Consider the following 19,418-nt stretch of genomic DNA (forward strand, 5'->3'; position numbering starts at 1 on the left):
ATGACTGTCACTGAGCGATGCTGGAGATGCGCATATATGTGTTTTTAATGTGGTTGTCACTTGTTGTTGTTTACATTGTTATTGTTGTGGACAGAGTCATTGTTTATCGTCCATAGTGAAATGTATCGTTTAGTCATGTCGTGAATAAAGTTTGTTTTTATTTATTGTACCGTGCGCGTTTCATTAACCCTGTCGTGATATTGTCCCAGTGCAAGTCCAGGGTCCCGCGGTACAAAAGTGGCGACGAGTAATCGCGAGTGTGTGTTGTTTTTCACCGTCGGAAAAACACACTGAACATTTCGCCCCCCGCGCGTAAGAAAAGAAAGTGGAGTGAAAGTGCGATGGCGAGCAACGACGACGGGCAGAATAGTGTTGACCCCACGGGTGTGATAAACAATCAACGGCAACAAAACCAGCCGATTATCCCCGTGCCGGCGGTCCACTATCAGCAGCAGTTTATTCCCGTCTCTGCCGCCCAGCAACAGCAGTACGCGCCTTTCCCGCCCCACCAACCGCAAGCACAGGTCGGTAGCGATGTGTTCGTGCAAATTTTGCAAATGATGCAACAGCAGCACCGAGAGATGATGACCCAGCTGATTCAACAGCAGCAGCAAAGTGATGAGAAGCATGAACGCTTTCTCCGTACGATCGCATCGTCAATCAACGTGCAGGTACCACCGAATCCGGAACAGATCCTTGACTCTTTGGCCGGCAACATCAAGGAATTCCGATTCGAGGCCGACTCCAACGTGACGTTTGCGGCTTGGTACTCGAGGTACGACGATCTCTTCGAAAAAGACGCTGCTAGATTGGATGGTGAAGCAAAGGTTCGACTTCTTTTGCGAAAGCTGGGTGCATCGGAGCACGAACGGTACGTGAGCTATATTTTACCGAAACTCCCTAAAAATTTTAGCTTTTTAGAAACAGTGGCTAAGCTCAAGAGCCTGTTCGGAGCTAAAGAATCGGTGATCAGCCGTCGCTACCGATGCCTGCAGATAGCCAAAAACCCGGCAGAGGACCATGTGGCATTCGCTTGCCGCGTGAACAAAGCTTGCGTGGAGTTTGAGCTGGGTAAGCTCTCGGAGGAGCAATTCAAGTGCTTGGTCTACGTGTGTGGTTTGAAATCGGAGAACGACGTCGAGATTCGTACCCGCCTCCTCACGAAAATAGAAGAGAGAAATGACGTGACGTTGGAGCAGCTTTCGGAGGAGTGTCAGCGACTGTACAACCTGAAGCACGACAGCGCCATGATCGAATCTCCGTCCACGTACGACCAAGTACAAGCGATAAGAAAATTTGGTGGGAAGCGGTACGAAAAGCGTGACCGTGAGTCACCGAAACATCCTTCCAGTGACACCGACAGGAAACCAAATTCGCCATGTTGGTTTTGCGGTGGATTCCACTACGTTCGGGACTGTAGATACAAGAGCCACAAGTGTTCCGAATGTGGCCAATTCGGGCATCGTGAGGGGTACTGTGCCAGTGCCAAACCCCGAAAAACTGGAAGGAGGCGCAGAAAGCAACCAGTGTCCGCCAAGGTGGTGGTCGTCGATGTGTGCAGTGTGCAGCAACGACGCAGATATGTCTCCGTGGGCTTTTCTGGAACAAAAATTCGCCTGCAACTCGACACCGCCTCAGACATCACCGTCATTTGCAGGGATATTTGGCGGAGCATTGGCAGTCCTGCGTTATCGTCAGCAACGGTGAAGGCGAAGACGGCATCTGGCAGCATACTATCGCTCGATGGGGAGTTCGAGTGCGACGTCACCATCGGAAGCAGTACACGACGTGAGCTCATCCGTGTAACCGAGAAGCAGCTGCAGTTACTCGGATCCGATTTGGTCGACAGTTTCAACCTTTGGGCCGTCCCTATGGACACCTTCTGCTGCCACGTGTCTGGAACGCCAGTGTCGACAGGTGCACTCAAGTCGTCTTTTCCAGAGGTCTTCAGCGAGAAGCTCGGCTTGTGCACCAGAACAAAAGTGAAGTTGGAGTTGAAAGAAAACGTTCGACCCGTCTTCTGTCCGAAGCGTCCGGTAGCTTACGCTATGTATGATACCGTTGATCGCGAGCTCGACCGGTTAGAGAAATTGGACATCATCACCCCGGTCGATTATTCGGAGTGGGCCGCTCCGATCGTCGTAGTCCGCAAGTCCAATGGCTCCATCAGGATTTGCGGAGACTACTCAACGGGTCTGAATGCAGCTCTCCAATCACAGCAGTATCCACTTCCACTTCCGGATGACATCTTCGCCAAGCTGGCTAAGTGTAAAATCTTCAGCCAGATAGATTTGTCCGACGCCTTCTTACAGGTGGAAGTTGACGAGCAGTACCGTAGTTTGCTGACGATCAATACGCATCGTGGTCTCTACCTCTACAACCGCCTGCCGCCGGGTTTGAAGATCGCGCCTGGCGCATTTCAGCAGCTCATCGACACAATGTTAGCCGGACTGAAGGGCACTTCTGGCTACCTCGATGACGTCATCGTCGGCGGAGAAACTGAAGAGGAGCACGACCTCAATCTACGGGGTGTCCTGAAGCGAATCCAAGATTTCGGATTCACGATTCGTGTTGACAAGTGTTCGTTTCGCAAGCAGCAAATCCGATACTTGGGGCACATCGTCGACAGTCGCGGGTTGCGACCAGATCCGGCGAAAATCGAGGCGATCACCAAGCTGCCGCCTCCAGCCGATGTATCCGGTGTGCGATCGTTTTTGGGGGCCATCAACTACTACGGCAAGTTCGTCCCCAACATGCGCATGCTACGCTACCCGCTCGACAATCTCCTCAAGGTGGAGACGAAGTTCAGCTGGAGTCCGGAGTGCCAGAAAGCGTTCGACCGGTTCAAGCAGATTCTCTCGTCGGATCTTCTCCTCACACACTACGATCCGAAGCGGGAAATCATCGTTTCTGCTGACGCTTCATCCGTTGGACTTGGGGCTACCATTAGCCATAGGTTCCCAGATGGAACCATCAAGGTGGTCCAACATGCATCCAGGGCGCTCACGAAGGCAGAACAGGGCTACAGTCAGCCCGATCGCGAAGGTCTGGCCATCATCTTCGCCGTCACGAAGTTCCACAAAATGCTCTTCGGACGGCACTTCCGTTTGCAAACCGATCATCGCCCGCTGCTTCGTATCTTCGGCTCTAAGAAGGGAATTCCAGTGTACACTGCGAACCGCCTGCAACGCTTCGCCCTCAACTTGCTGCTCTACGACTTTGAGATCGAGTACGTGTCCACTGAGAAGTTCGGCAACGCAGACCTGCTCTCCCGGTTGATCGACCAGCACATCAAGCCTGAAGAGGACTACGTCATCGCGAGTCTCAATCTGGAAGAGGATATTAGGTCAGTAGTAATCAATACGGTTAAAGTGTTGCCTCTCAATTTCAGAGTCGTTGCGCAAAGCACCCAAGCAGATCCGCTGCTCCGTCAAGTCCACCGCTACGTTCAGAACGGCTGGCCCCAGTCAACACTCGATGGGTCAGAACTTCGCCGGTTCCAATCAAGGCAGGAATCGCTCTCTGTGGTGGATGGGTGTATTTTGTTTGCCGAACGACTCGTCATTCCGTCGCTGCATCGGAAACGGTGCCTCGAACAGCTGCACCGTGGCCATCCGGGCATGCAGCGAATGAAAGCCATCGCTAGGAGCTACGTGTACTGGCCTACGTTGGATGCCGACATCGTCAGCTTCGTCAAGGCATGCCAGCAGTGTGCGTCTGTAGCTCGATCACCTCCTCACTCTCCACCGGTGCCGTGGCCCAAATCGACCGCTCCGTGGCAACGCGTCCACGTCGACTTCGCCGGTCCAATCGAAGGCGACTACTACCTGCTCGCTATCGATTCGTTCTCTAAGTGGCCCGAGTTCATCCGAACGACCCGCATCACCTCTGCTGCGACCATCAGCATCTTGCGTGGGTTGTTCGCGCGGCTGGGTATGCCCGTAACCTTGGTCAGTGACAACGGTACCCAGTTTACCAGCGCCGAATTCGCCGATTTCTGCGCTTCCAATGGCATCGAGCACCTTACGACAGCACCGTTTCATCCACAATCAAATAGCCAGGCGGAACGATTTGTGGATACCTTCAAGCGAGCCGTCAAGAAAATTCGAGAGGGGAGAGGATCCATTGAAGAAGCACTGGATGTCTTCTTACTGACGTACCGAAGCACGCCCAGTCGTGCTCTGCCGGATCAGAAGTCGCCATCTGAGATCATGTTTGGTCGCAAAATCCGAACGTGTCTCGAGCTTCTGCGTCCACCACCGGTACGTGTCCCAGTACCAACCGACGATGACCGCAAGCAACCGAGGTCCTTCAACCGAAACGAGACCGTGTACGCCAAACTACATGGTCGTACCGGTTGGAAGTGGGCTCCTGGTGTCGTCGTCGAGAAGATCGGAGACGTTATGTACAACGTGTGGGTCGAAGATCGCCGAATGCTACGCTCGCATATCAACCAACTTCGGAGTCGCCTTGCTGCTGGCGCGATACCGAAGCAACCCACTGTACATGCCACCTTAAACCAACATTCGCTGCCGCTGGACATTTTGCTGGATGCCTGGGATCTCCAAAGCCAATCACCAGGTCCATCTTCACCAGAGCCTGTCTCCAGTGCTGAGAGAACCATGGTAGGTTCCGGGCCGACTCTTGCAACGTCTACGCCACGTCATGAGGTCTCGGCGTTCGTCCCGTCATCAGCATCGTCATCATCAACAACAACAACGCCAACATCGACAGAGTTCGAGTCCGCTGTCGAAGTAGAACTAGCTGTAGACATCCCTAGGCGCTCTTCACGACTACGAAGACCGCCAGTAAGGTTTGATCCGTACCACCTCTATTAAGAGGGGAGATGTTGTGGACAACCCTATTTTGCCGCGCTCGGATACGTTATTCATCCGACGCAGCTCAGACCGCAGGGCTCGCGTGCGACAGCATGACTGTCACTGAGCGATGCTGGAGATGCGCATATATGTGTTTTTAATGTGGTTGTCACTTGTTGTTGTTTACATTGTTATTGTTGTGGACAGAGTCATTGTTTATCGTCCATAGTGAAATGTATCGTTTAGTCATGTCGTGAATAAAGTTTGTTTTTATTTATTGTACCGTGCGCGTTTCATTAACCCTGTCGTGATATTGTCCCAGTGCAAGTCCAGGGTACAAAAATCATGAATAAACACAATCTGAGGGGCGTGATCGGTGGTGGTCTTCATTCAACTGATCAACATATGGGATCCATATTTAAGCTAATATAATATTGTTTTGCGTTTATTTATGTTTGTACCTGGAAACAGAGGTGACCAAATCCTGACCAATGCATTGGGTATCGCTCTCATTGAAAGTCACCTCAATCAATTGCTATTTTTCAAATAAACAAACACATATTCACTTCCAAAAATTCAACTTCAGCTTCCATGATTCAAAATTGAATCGGCCAACCTTGTTTAGCCATTAATATTTATGTTGATTTCCTGAACATTGCGTAGCACTAAGCGGCTTTTCACTTCACTGCGTATGAGATTTGTTGTGAAAACAACAGCAATAGACCGAGTCTTTTTTATCGTATAGCCATAGACTCAGAGACAGCCTAATGATTACAACAGTAGCAGCTGGCAGCGGTAGTAATATTACTACCAAATAGTTTCCGCTGCTGAACTCAGCAATGATGGATGGCGGTGCAGGCAGCGACAGCAACAGTAGCTCCAACGATGGTACCATGGGAGATGATGGTGATTTAATCGCCTGGATAAGTCATGTTGTTAATCCCAACTGATAGCCGAACAACAAATCGGCTGGGTTAGGTCATCATCGTCCTCCTGCAAATCCAATAATAGTAGTAGCTAAAAGAATAACGATAAGCATAATAAATCGAAAAATAATCTTCACCTCGATACGAGTCATCAAATAGACAAATTATCTAATGATCTTAATTTGAGCTATTCAAGCAGAACTTTTATGAGCGAATACCGTTCACAAGTTGATGAAAGATTCTTTTGTTGTCCTCTTCCTCAGAAAACGCTTCACGATTGGCCGCTGTCAATTCGAACTCGAGTAATGACTGAACAGCAATTCTGACATAACGCTCCACCTTATTATACCGCCTTGGCAAAAACAACTCGAACGGGATACAGAATGGAGTTTTATCAAATCATTCGAAATATTTCGAATCGATCGAAATACAAAATAGGGTTGAACGTCTTTGCATTTCTCACCGATCTGTTGGTGTACTCGGATGTAGTTTATTCCGCCTCCGCTATATATAATACCGTTGGCTACAAATCCAAACTAGTGTTTTCTTTTCCGCTCTAGTGCTATTCGAATCGCGTGTTCGTACAGTGAAACGGATAAAGCGTTAAACGGGACAATAATAAAAAATGGTTTCTGCATAGATTGCAAAGTGTTCTATTTTTTCACTGATTCGTCGCCGTTGCTATTGGCATCGAAATCACGCAACGCCGCACATATATTAGTGTCAATTACTAGAACGTGCACCGGACTGACAAGTGCACTGCCGTGATCTCGGAAAGTGACGCAAGAGCCAAAATAGACATTTTACTTTTTATGCTATAGATCGATGAAGAATGCCAAATTCTTTCAAACGACTGCGAAGTTTTACAGTAATGTGAAAAAATGACCCCTTAAAAGTTTGAAAACGGAAAGGCGTAAGCGCCATTTCCACTGTGATCTGGCGCAAGCGCCATTTCCCTTGTGATGTGACGTAATTTGAACGTGATGTGATTTTTGATCCGTTCTGATGGCATAGAATGAACGAGCATGGACAGAAAATTTCACATAACAACATCTTCCGTAATGGACGTTTAGCACAATGAGAGTCACATACCTTCTTTCTTGTAAAAAACACTTTTCAGAAAAGCTCGTCATGCTAAATATTTTTATCAAAAACAGTCGATCCCCATGCAGTGCTACATATATAACAGCAATTTTGTTTCAGAACTACAAATCATGTACTTAGAAGCTCTGTTCAAAAGTCTCGTCAAATATTTAAGTTCATAAAATCAAACTCATCTTAAAAGAAAAAAGATATTGTTCTCACATAACGATTGTAACTAAATATTTAAACTAATCACGATTGTAACTAAATATTTAAATTGTTGATTACATGGATTTCCCAATAGTGTCTTTTATCTCCAGGAATCAAGGGACAAAGCATCCTGACGATGTTCACTTACCTCACTTGCTCAATTTCTCTTTCGGATGAACTGAAGCTGAGTGTTGATCGAAGGGTAAATGTCGGATTTGGTGAATAGCTGCACTCTTCTAAATCCATAATTGTTACAATCGGGTTCTCAACTGCGTTAGTCTACTCGATGCATGCTACAAAGTCGGAAATGAGTAGAACTCTTCTCCCTGATGCTCATACTTCACTTAACGTTGCCATGTTGCAGAAAATATTCGGAAACAGATTCTCGCATACACTGATGGATGAACGCCAATCGGTTGTGGAAACAGCGATTAAAATTCACTGTTTCCACAACAATCTGGTGTTGGTAACATACGAGGGTCGTTCAAAAAATAAGTTTCAGTGCCTCAGAAATCGCGGAAAAATAAAGTTAGGACAAAAAACAAGGTGATTTTCGTAATCTACGTTTTATTTTCTATTTTTCTACATAATCGCCGTAACGCTAGAGGCATTTTTCACAGCGTGGCACGAGTTTTTCTATTCCGAGCACGAAATGCGTAGCGTCCAACTTTTTGAAGTACGATGTAACTGCGTCACGAATTTCTTCAGTGTTATCGAATCGTTGACCGCCGAACGCCTGTTTCATCACCGGGAATAAGTGATAGTCGCTAGGTACGAGGTCTGGGGAGTAAGAAGGATGCTCGAACACAGTCCATTTGATTTTTTTCAATTGCTCTTGAGTTACGCGAGCAGAATGGGGATGAGGAACATTATCGTGGAACGCGCATTATCGTGGATGAGGAACACTCCTTTCGTCAATAAACCTGACCTTTTGTTCGTAATCGGTCCAAAACTTCACAATAGTACGGTGAAACTTATTTTTTGAACGACCCTCGTATATAGCGTAACAAACAAATCTTAGGGAATTTCCGATTCGTTTGGTATGTGAATCGCCAAAATCCGTTCGTGGCAAAAATAGTTATTAACGTTAACTTTATTTCATAAAAATGTGACCTGTTTTCTGATTTGGCACCCTTAATGAAAGACGTAGTTCTACGTCAAAAAGGCAGAGCCTGAGTCAAGATGAAATAAATAATTTCCAGTATGTGTGTACATATGTATATTACAGCCATCATTTAAATTATTTCAACAACAATTGATTTACGGTCAATACACTGATATCACTACTTTGAAGCTTCGACTTGCATCCTGCATCCACACATCGTAAGTGAACCATCTGAATTGGAGTAAATTGCAGGTAGCCATTCGTCGAAAACTGACACTGCTTCAGTGCACTATTTTCTGGCGTTAAATCCAAATATAGGAATATAGCAGGTGAACTCACGATGGTTTCTATACTAACGTGAATAATGTTAGTTGCAGTATTGCAGCTTGAAGCAGCAATGTTAACAGTTACGGTAGGGTCAGATGCAAGCGGGGCATTTTTAATTTTATCGAGAAATACAAAATTCTCTGCAACTTTCTTGCCTTCGCGGTAGAGGTCGATGAGTAAAAGATGGTCCTTTGGATTAAGGTTCCTTTTCCTCAGGTGGCCATAAACGTCGTAGGAATCAACTTTCACAACGGTGTTTTCTGGAACATTGATGGAATGGTATTTGATCGTGTCCACTGGCATAAAATCGTTCCAACGATGAATGTTGACAGTAATTGTCCATCTTTCATCCGTGCCTATTGTGTCCCGTATTGCGAATAAGTCGAGCTTTTTCAGTGCATTGACATAAGATATCACATGATATTGCGCGAATATGTCCTTTATCCAGTAGTGCAGAATTTTGTACTTGCCACCGTATTCTATGCTAGACCAAGAGGGAGCGATCCAAACGTCATTCAGCTGCCAATAGAGGGCTCCCATTGTACCTTGCTCGATCCGCTTCGATCTGTATACCTCGGTTTCCGTCTTCACGATCATCGCTTGGGAAACTTGGCTAAGGTATATGATATCGCGCCAATAATCTGTTGAATTGGTCAATGGCATGGGTAAATTTTTCTCAATCATAGTCAAAATAGGCTCGTTCCCAAGAGGACTATGCTGTCGATGGTTGATCAAATCTCCCAGCTCATCAGGTCGAAGATCGCGAACTGGCCAACTTGTGAGTGCTGGGAACGATTGGTAGCCATATTCGGAAATGAATCGACCCCCGCTGTAGATGATGGGGTTCCAGCCATCCATTATGTAGTTGTAGTAATGCACTGAAAAAAGAAAAAAGTGTAAATCAACTGAATCGTGGAGTAATAGAGCAGTTACCATCTCCAAAGCGTGGATCTTGGGGATTAATCGCAATGTAGTCTTCCCTAACTGATTCTTCGCCGTTTGAAGGCGAAGATATGAGAACTGTCCGCCATTTGTCAACCTTGAAAATTTGCGGTTCAATGACGTCAACATACAGCCTCTTGTAGTCCTTCTTGTAAGCTTCCTCGTTCGTCGCTGTTCCATACCAATTTTGACGCAAGGCCACTTCGTTTTCGTTATTGGCTGCCCACAGAGCAATGCTTGGATGGTGCTGGATCCGCCGCAGATTCTGATCAACCTCCAGGGCAACATTTTCTAGAAACTCATCATTCGATGGATACATTGAGCATGCAAACATCAAGTCGTGCCAGATAAGGATCCCTAACTCATCTGCCAATCGATAAAAGTAGTCACTCTCGTATACTCCCCCGCCCCAAACTCGAAGCATATTCATATTCGCATCCCGGGTGGCGTAAAGTAGAAACTTGACTGTGACGAACAGAGAAATTAACAATGAGAAGGTCGTGATTGCAGCATTACTTACCATAATTTTCATCGTATGAACTCTCCGGCAGGATTGACGATGGAATCCAATTTGAACCTTTCATGAACATAGAAATACCATTGACTTTGAAGTAGAACATCAATCCATCGTGAGCTCGTTCCTGGATGAGCTCGATATTGCGAAAGCCTATACGAACTACTTTCTCAGCTATCATCGATTCGCGATCTTTGAGCTGAACGCTATTAACCAAATTATCCTCCCACTTCACATACAAACTGTACAATGCTTGTCGACCGTATCCATTGGGCCACCACAGTTGGACGGAATCCTTGCTCACCGTCAGTACGTTCTCCACGAATAGCTCACCAGATTGATTGCTATGGTTCTTGACAGAAAGTACTCCTTCACCTTCTTCAAATTTCAGACCTCTGCAAGACCAGAATCACATACATAAACATTTCAATGTGGAATCTTGAAAGAACGAAAAACTTACAATATGTTTAAGGTCAGTGTCCCTTTCACTGGTCGGCTTTTCATGCCCGTTTCCAAATACACGCCGATCCGAACCTTCCAGTGGGTTTGCTCATCGCTCAATGCAAACGTAATGTCTCGGATTTTGACGGAATCGTAGAACTCCAATCGAACAGGCTTCCATATCCCCATTGAAGGCGCGGCCAGGCCCCAATCCCAAGAAAAACTCGCCTGCATTTTTCTTATCAAATTCACGTGACACTCTCCGTTGTACACATTAGGTGGACACTCCGGCACGATTTTCAATTGTTGATAATTTTTGGATAGCAGCAAAGCTTCCGTTACCGGGGATCGAATAACAATGCGAAGCTTGGAGGGGGTTTTGTACTACAGTTATGGATATAGGATTATTTAATACGTTTCCATTTACGATTTTTTCGCAACGACTCTTACCTACCTCATTCCACAACTGCCGTTTAAGATCGAACCGATACCGAACGAACATGTTGTTCGTCTCACCGAGCAATTTGTCATCCAAATACACTTTTGAGAAGGTATCAACTCCGTGCAAGGTCAGTATAACGTTCGTGAAGTTACTGAGTTCGTCTATGTTGCAAGGAAGATCCATCGTGTATATCCAGTTGTCTTGGGCTATCCATTTAGTGGTCAAGTCATTTTTGAAGTCGAGAACCGACTCGATGATGAGTGCTTGCTCCAAACCCGAGTACACACCCGATGGAAGCGATTGGTTTTCCATTTTAAGTGCTTCAGACAGAGACAGAAACAGTTGAGTTGTTAAGACGATAAGCTCGGCGCATTGGTGTTGAACTTACTTCCATTAGCGTTTTCGATTCGCCAAAATTGACTCAAATTCCGTTCGCCGGATTTCTTTGACGTAACATTTTGGTTCAGAATGATTGTTATCAGCAGTAGAACCACGAAGAACAAGAACTTGAGTGTGTCTAACATGGTTCGTTTGTTTTTGGTTGGTTATCTTATATTATATCATCTGTAGAATGTCATTGGTTTAGTTGTATATTAATCATTTTGTTCAGGTAATTGAGCTTCAATTTGAATGAAAGTAGTGATATCCAACAACACTTCTTATTATTGTTTTCACTAATCAGACTTGAGTTTATAATTTATGTTGTTATAATTCATTTAGACTTAAGTTCATGTGGTTCAGGTCTTAAGGTCTGTGTGGTTCATGAGAGTTAAAAAATGGAAAAACAAAGGCCAAATCTCCTCGACACTTTCAAAAATGGTGGTCGTAAACCGAGCGCCTGTCTTTTGCAGCGAATCCACTACCAGTTGGCCTGAAAAAACATACACCCCCAATTATAATTGGTTACTGACGTGTTGGAAACTGGCTATACCGAGTGTATTGTCCTCGAAGAAAACTATGTTGAGGAATAAATACTGCTTTGCCCAGAAAATGATTGTTTTCATCAAAAATCCCGGGATTTTTCAGCCCATGTAGTACATCTAAGAGAATATTTGCCGAACTCGAACAATAGGTTTAATAGCATTCGTTAGGTTTTTTAACCCTTTCTCTACGAGCGTCGTCTATAGACGACATCCGTGCGATGACTAGTGTGTACGAGCGTCGTCTTTAGACGACATCAGGGTGATACTGCACATCGATCACACCAGCGCGATATGCATACTTTTCGGCGCATTTCTCCGTTCAGCGGTAGCACACTGTCGTAGAGAAAGGGTTAATGCCATCTCAATAGAGAGTTCCTCACATGAAAAGATAAATTCATCAGCCCCTGTTTAGCACCGTCGTCGAGTATTGCAATGGTTGATGCGTCATCGATGATGGACCCATAAGCATAGACAGAATTTTCGCTTTCAAAATTACCCTTACCTTCTTACCCTTAACAGTTGTTTAGATGGACATTCTTACCACCTTATAAGTGCACGAACCATCCTCTGCAGGTATACCATTTCAAACGGAAGTTTGAGATATTAGGCTGTCAAAAAAGTCCTGCGGTATTTCCGCGAGGTGTCGTAAGCGCGTAGTTCTAGTTGTATTCATTGTATCGAGTCATACTATAGCTTGTTGGAAAGGTATTTTTGCGCGCTATAATATAGTCCTTGACAGTGTTTTGTTTGGTTAAGTCGTTCGTGAGTTATAGTGTCGCAAATATGGAGCAAAATAAAGAGAAAATCCGACATATTTTACAGTACTACTATGACAAAGGCAAAAATGCATCTCAAGCTGCCAATAAAATTTGTGCAGTTTATGGACCCGATACAGTTTCCATTTCCACCGCACAACGATGGTTTCAACGTTTTCGTTCTGGTGTAGAGGTCGTCGAAGATGCGCCACGCTCCGGAAGGCCTGTCGTCGAAAATTGCGACAAAATCGCTGAATTAGCCGAGAAAGACCGGCATAGTAGCAGCCGTAGCATCGGCCAAGAGCTGCGGATAAGTCATCAAACCGTTATTAACCATTTGAAGAAGCTTGGATTCACAAAGAAGCTCAATGTATGGGTGCCACAATTCGGACACGTTGACGCAAAAAAAACATCTTTGACCGTATCGACGCATGTGAATCGCTACTGAATCGCAACAAAATCGACCCGTTTCTGAAGCGGATGGTGACTGGCGATGAAAAGTGGGTCACTTACGACAACGTGAAGCGCAAACGGTCGTGGTCGAAGCCCGCTGAAGCGGCTCAGACGGTGGCCAAGCCCTCATTAACGGCCAGGAAGGTTCTGCTGTGTGTTTGGTGGGATTGTCAAGGAATAATCTAGTATGAGGTGCTTCCCTATGGCCAAACGCTCAATTCGGACCTGTACTGCCAACAACTGGACCGCTTGAAGGTAGCACTCATGAAGAAGAGGCCATCTTTGATAAACAGAGTCCGCATTGTCTTCTATCAGGACAACGCCAGGCCACATACTTCTTTGGTGACGCGCCAGAAGCTCCCGGAGCTCGGATGGGAGGTTCTTTTGCATCCGCCGTTTATTCCGGACCTTGCACCAAGTGACTACCACCTGTTTTTGACCATGGCGAACGAGCTAGGTAGTCAGAAGTTAGCCACAAAAGAGGCCTGTGAAAATTGGCTTTCCGAGTTTTTTGCCAATAAGGAAGCGAGCTTCTATAACAGGGGTATTATGAAGTTGGCATCTCGTTGGGAACAAGTTATCGAACAAAACGGCGCATATTTGACTTAAAACAGATGATTGTAACTAATTTTATGAACAAATGAAAATTCAAAAAAATACCGCAAGACTTTTTTGACAGCCTAATACTATTTCGGTTAATAGGGTTTTAATAGGACTGGTATAGAAAGCACCTGTGATAACACGAATGCCTCTGTTGGTCCCAACATTTTGGCATATTTACACATATTTACTTGTAGGTGTGATGCTACAACGATCCAACTTTTGGAAATATTTAGATCAGTTTCGTACGAAGCTTGGAGTTCAGATTTTTATCGACCCACACTCTGAAGAGTTCATCGTTCTTCAGGAGTGGCTTTCCCATCCATGAAGATAGAAACGTTCTTGAATTCTCTCTAGAGATTGTAGACTACCTCATCCGTCCACAACGATACACTCTTGACTGCTCTTCGCAATCTTCTCCTGGAAACCACTCTTAACTGGCCTGATGAAATCAAAAGTATGTCATCCACATAGAGAACCCAGATCGACATGTGTGGAATCACGCACTGATCGATCTATATAGTCCCGATATCCATCCTAGTCAGCTTCGTTGAACTTCCACCAGCTACGGCTTCTGATCGACGGTTTGCATCTATTAATGAGGATAATAATAGGTGGATGATCACTGATGAAGGTATCTTCAAAAATATGCCATTTACTGGTTATTTTTGTTGCCAATTCAATCATTTAAGATGGTAAGATTATTAGCTAGCTCAATCATCACTAAACCTCTGTGGTTTGATGCATGTTCAAGTCCTCGCCCAAAATGCTCGTATTTGCTCGATTTCTTGCACTACGATGAATGTATATGTTAAAAGCGCCGACACATGATTTTAACACGAACCTGCAAATAAGCAAATAAGGAACGTTTCATCAGATCGAAGGTTCTCTGAATTTTTAACCATCGCAAGATGGAGAGATTAGCTTATGTCGGTGATATTCGGTACAATGGTCATCGAGGTATTCGCACTCGAAAGAGTAGATTCCATGTGTCTACCATTTTTGAATAGTGGAAACAATCCATCGGGACTTGGTGGCTTATCGAAACGTTTCTCTTTAGGCCTCTGTCGGCGTTTAACGCCAGTTAAGTTGCTTCCACAAAAACGATGTTCAATTTTGTTCTGATTATATTCTGTTTGACTCCTTTGAGATGACTCCTTTCGAATCCGAACCCCATGATAATGTGTGACGCCAACCACTCGGCAACGGGAGCATGCTGGTTCATGCGATCAACCATCAAACGTGAACAAGCAGCAGAATCAACAGTTCATTAATGGGCATTAGAGTGCCAATGGATGTATGGGAAGAAGTGACCCTCGAATTTTCAAAGTGAACTTAATTAAAAATGTTGATTCCCACAAAAAACTACTCTATGCAAAATATCAGCTCAATCGGACTTCATTTACTAGTGTCGCACAGCGGTCAAAGTTTGAGTTTTTTTGAAAACCGGGGGGAGTAAATGAAATCGGGGTTTTCGAAAACATTTTGTAGCAGTTCCAAAAGAAAAATCGAGATAACTATTTTTATTGGCACCCAAAACTATACTTTTCGTTTCGTACGTATCTTGACGTTTCGTCCAATTTTAAGACATTTGGCATCATTTTTTTTTCTCGAAAACCCCAATTTCCTTTACTCCCCCCTTCGGAGATTTATCGGTTTTCAAAAAACTCAAACTTTGACCGCTGTGCGACACTAGTAAATGAAGTCCGATTGAGCTGATATTTTGCATGTAATAGTTTTCGTGGGAATCATCATTTTTAATCTAGTTCCCTTTGAAGATTCGAAATGGCCATTTTCATTGGCACTCTAGTGGGCATGAAACAATTGGTCGGTGTTAAGTCAGACCGGACTATGTGACATTTTTATGATTTCAAGAAAAATGAACTTGAAGTTTAGTGCTATAAGGTGTTTTCGTTGGTCATTCAAAACAATTCAAATACGTTATTCTTGCTGTACGCTTGATTTTCCAAATCTGATAAATGTGGTGTGTGGTTTACAAAATGCTCAACCTAATGAAATCCATAACTAGAAATTTATAATTTTGCGACTTGGTCCCCTCTGACTTAACACCGATCAATTAACCGTTCGTTTCAGTCTTGAGACAAGGTCTACGCCAAGGTATTGAATACACATTTGAGTGATGGAACTCATCACAATGGATACACTGGCTTCAGTGTCTACAATGAAATTTCTTGCGCCTTCCGTATACTGTAGAAATCTTGTTCCGTTTATGTAGCTGAGGTGACAGCACCTCGCATGACCTAGCATGGGGGATCATTTCCAACGATTTTCATAAACTTATTGTGTGGGTTATTATGAGTAGAAAGCAACGTGTTGCTTGAAATTGAACATGAAAGATGCAAACTGATATGATCGCGTGCGGATGGAACGCAATCGACCAGAACCATCGAGGCAGTTGAGCATTCTAGTTGACATGTTCGGACTTTATCTAAGCTACTACTGACTATAGACTACTGCTTGCTCACCTGTTCTTTCGGATGTTTCAATCCAACGAGAATTTCTAGTTGAAGTTGTGGTAGAGAATCCCAATGGAGCTCAAAAAAGTCTTTGAATCATCAACTGTCCACGATGACATCAAGTAGTCGTGAACCACATGATCCAGAAGCAGAGAACAACAAGTCTCTTGAATAGGAAGCCCTCAAGTTACCTAGAATTAATCGAGGTAGCTGCGAACATTTGTTTGTTCTAGTCCTACTAGACTACTGAACTAACAAGTTAATATTTATAAAATGTTGAACTTGTCTTTTTTTTTGCATTTCCGGCAACGATTCAGAAATAACAGGACCTTTTTCGCGCGAGGCTTTACTATACGAACAGATCATCTTCTGAAATTTATTCGACAAAGTTATTCCTAAAACAACATCGTAACGATATCATCGGTTGTTTTGTTGAGCCACAACGAAGAAAAATTGAAACGTTCTCCCTGTTGCGACTTATAGAATTACTAACATTAATCGTGAAAGCCACACGTCATTTTAACGTCAATTTGTTGAAAACCATCCATGTTATCGCGTTAAGTCCTGCGTCAACGTAAGCGATACGATTAGTTGATTTATGATAAACTAGCTGACCCGGCAAACTTCGTCCCGCTCAAAAATTGTTTTTTGTTATCAATACCTTCAAACATTCACGTTTTCTTACTAAGCGCAAGTTCATGAGTCCAATCACAGAACTGTTCGTTGATTGATCTTCTAATCGACCCCGTTGAATTTACCTATCACTATAAAATTCCTAGTACTTCTACCAAAACACATCATCATAATATCAGATTATTTTCAAACACAATCCTCGTTCAAGATTTTTCAACCACCTGCATAAACATGTTTCTCCGTTACATGGAATAAATGTTTGATACAGAAAATGTGATAGAATAAAGACAGACCCCTCCCCTCTTCTCCCCTTAGAGAGGGATAAGGGGTGTCTATTCATCGTTGAAACGTTTCGTACCTCCTAGAATCTTCACATGCCAAATTTGGCTCCATTTGCTTGATTAGTTTTCGAGTTATGCAGAAATTTGTTTTTCATTTGTATGACAGCCCACCCTAAGAGAGGGGGCTGAGGAGTAGAAACCACCATAGAAACATTTATTGCTTCCTAAAACCTCCATATGTAAAATTTGGTTTCATTTGCTTGATTAGTTCTCGAGTTATGCAGAAATTTATGTTTCATTTGTATGGGAGCCCCCCATAAGACAGGGGGGAGGAGTATCTAACCAGTTTTTCATGATATTTCATGATATACACAATTTGTGTTATGCCGGATTTGGTTTCGTTTGCTTGATCAATTCTCGAGTAATGCAAAAATTTGTGTTTCATTTGTATGACAGCTACTGACAGCTGGAGTGTCTAACCACCATAGAAACATTCATTGCACCCTAAAACCTCCACATGCCAAATTTCGTTTCATTTGCTTGATTAATTCTCGAGTAATGTAGAAATTTGTGCTTCATTTGTATGGCAGACCCTTAGAGAGGGGGGAGGGGGTTCAAACTATCATGAAAACCTTCCCCTTCATGAAAACCCCTACATAACAATTTTCATGTCGATCGGTTCAGTAGTTTCCGAGTCCATAAGAATCAGACAGACAGACAGACAGACAGACAGACAGAAATCCATTTATATATATATATATATATATATATATATATATATATAGATAGCGAAATAAAACATATAAACTTCGACTTGCAGTATGCTCTAATAGCACATTGCAAGCATTCATAATCTATTTTTAATTTTGATTGTCAAATTTCACTTGGCCATAAACGTACATATCAATTTGATGAATTGAATTCCCAAAATCAAAAACAGAAACACTTTCTGTTCACGCTCCCGCTTCACTTATAAAGCTGTTGTGAAAAAAAGCATTCCATCCACCATTTCCAGATTCCAGCTCGTTTTTTTTTGTCCTGTTGCCTTGAACACCAATGCAGTATTTGCTTATTCGGCGTCATTTTTAGGCATTTTTAGGCTTCTTCCAAACTATTGTGGTGCCATTCATACCACGATACTGAGTAGGCATGAATGAGTCCTTTCTTCAATGACACTACTAATGAGGTTTTACACGAGGAAATAAATCACCTGCTTTCATGATATACACAATTTGTGTTATGGAATTCACAGATAAATGGACACCTGTAGTCAAATGAACAGGAACGTTAAACTCTGTCTGGACGAAAATCATGACGAAAATTTTTACTGACAATTCACATGCAACAGATGGTGAGTTTCAAAGAGAGTAGTAAAATCGTGTATTTTTTTGTTGAAACTAGTGCAGAAATGACTTCATGCTGGTAGTCAAACATTCCTCGTCAGCATCAATCATTGCTCATCGTGAGCAGATGATGGATGATCCGACTGAATCTTCGATGAACGGTTGTACTAAAACACACTCGTTTATTGTTTAACAAAACCATACAATTGTAAAAATTCTATCATATCCAAAATATTTTTTTTAAAGATTAGCTGCAGATACTATACCACTGGTGTTTTTTAGGATACTTTTTAGTTTTTTTACCCTCACAACGTACAGACTGTTTCCATTTCAATACATTTTTATATTTCGGTCATTTCGATATCAGTTCATAACGACGATCTCGTTCTCCACCGCATATCATTTTCGCTATCCCAGGAAGTTGAATATGCGCTTAGTCAGTATGAACAAAAAACACTTAATCAATAAAACATACGATAAATGCAAGGCTCGGACTAGTTAGCTATTCTTGTGATCATTTTAATCGTTTTCTACCAGATCATACCGTCTTGGTGTTAAGCATGAGAGCAGCTCCAATGAATTTGCTATATCTTTGGTGATATACAATGCTCCAATTATGAGCCTTAATTATGAGATTTGTGCCAGCTAATCCGTTTAGCTGAGTCGTCAAATAACTAACACGGTTCAAGTGCTCGCTTCGGTAGTCAGGTTCGAATGGAACAGCTATTTTGCTTTTTTAATATGACTTTTGAGCGCGAAGAATTATGTGAACCACAATTATTGCTTGATCGCATCAAATACAGCATCCAATTTTCGATTAACCTTTAAACTTTCCTCTTTATCCTACTTTCACTGCATGTTTTTGATAACTGGATACTTTCGAACGAGAGTCTGCGATACCGCCAGCTGTTGCGAGTGAATCCAAAAAGTCTTCCGAATCGTTACAGCGTCGAACACGAACTGAAGTGTCGTCGCTGCAGTGAAAGCATTTCTCAATAGTAACTCGTTGTCTGTCGTTCTGTGTTTTTTTCGCTCTTTTATTCTTTTCCTCTTTTCACAACAACAAGTGATTCTTATAGAGCTTCCACATACAAATTTGCGTAATTATTTTCACGCAAAGAAGTGAGGAAATGCGATAACACGTTC

The 19,418-nt window shown here is 43.4% G+C and overlaps 3 protein-coding genes across 7 annotated transcripts; 2 read left to right on the top strand and 1 right to left on the bottom strand.

Annotated features, from left to right (window-relative positions):
- Positions 1-341: 341 nt before the first annotated feature.
- On the top strand, positions 342-1,420 carry LOC129761408 (uncharacterized). Its single transcript, XM_055759128.1, has 2 exons — positions 342-1,277; positions 1,364-1,420. Exons 1-2 carry the CDS (start codon positions 342-344, stop codon positions 1,418-1,420), a joined length of 993 nt encoding a protein of 330 aa, XP_055615103.1.
- A 210-nt stretch (positions 1,421-1,630) lies between these two features.
- LOC129761409 (uncharacterized protein K02A2.6-like) lies at positions 1,631-4,838 on the top strand. Its single transcript, XM_055759129.1, has one exon. It carries the CDS (start codon positions 1,872-1,874, stop codon positions 4,836-4,838), a length of 2,967 nt encoding a protein of 988 aa, XP_055615104.1. The 5' UTR covers positions 1,631-1,871.
- A 3,400-nt stretch (positions 4,839-8,238) lies between these two features.
- On the bottom strand, positions 8,239-19,239 carry LOC129775302 (beta-mannosidase). 5 transcript variants are annotated; one of them, XM_055779884.1, is made up of 7 exons: positions 18,817-19,239; positions 11,196-11,371; positions 10,820-11,127; positions 10,385-10,749; positions 9,931-10,319; positions 9,402-9,875; positions 8,239-9,346 (listed from the first exon to the last, which is right to left on the bottom strand). In XM_055779884.1, the coding sequence occupies exons 2-7, from the start codon at positions 11,329-11,331 to the stop codon at positions 8,277-8,279; spliced, it is 2,742 nt and encodes a 913-aa protein (XP_055635859.1). In that variant the 5' UTR covers positions 11,332-11,371; positions 18,817-19,239; the 3' UTR covers positions 8,239-8,276. The 5 variants fall into 5 exon arrangements, with proteins under 5 accessions (XP_055635859.1, XP_055635896.1, XP_055635887.1 ...); XM_055779921.1 differs by having other exon boundaries at positions 19,107-19,234; XM_055779912.1 differs by having other exon boundaries at positions 19,095-19,233.
- Between the last annotated feature and the right edge of the window lie 179 nt (positions 19,240-19,418).

Source organism: Toxorhynchites rutilus, chromosome 1 (assembly GCF_029784135.1).
Source record: "Toxorhynchites rutilus septentrionalis strain SRP chromosome 1, ASM2978413v1, whole genome shotgun sequence".
In the NCBI taxonomy this organism is placed as follows: domain Eukaryota; kingdom Metazoa; phylum Arthropoda; class Insecta; order Diptera; family Culicidae; genus Toxorhynchites; species Toxorhynchites rutilus.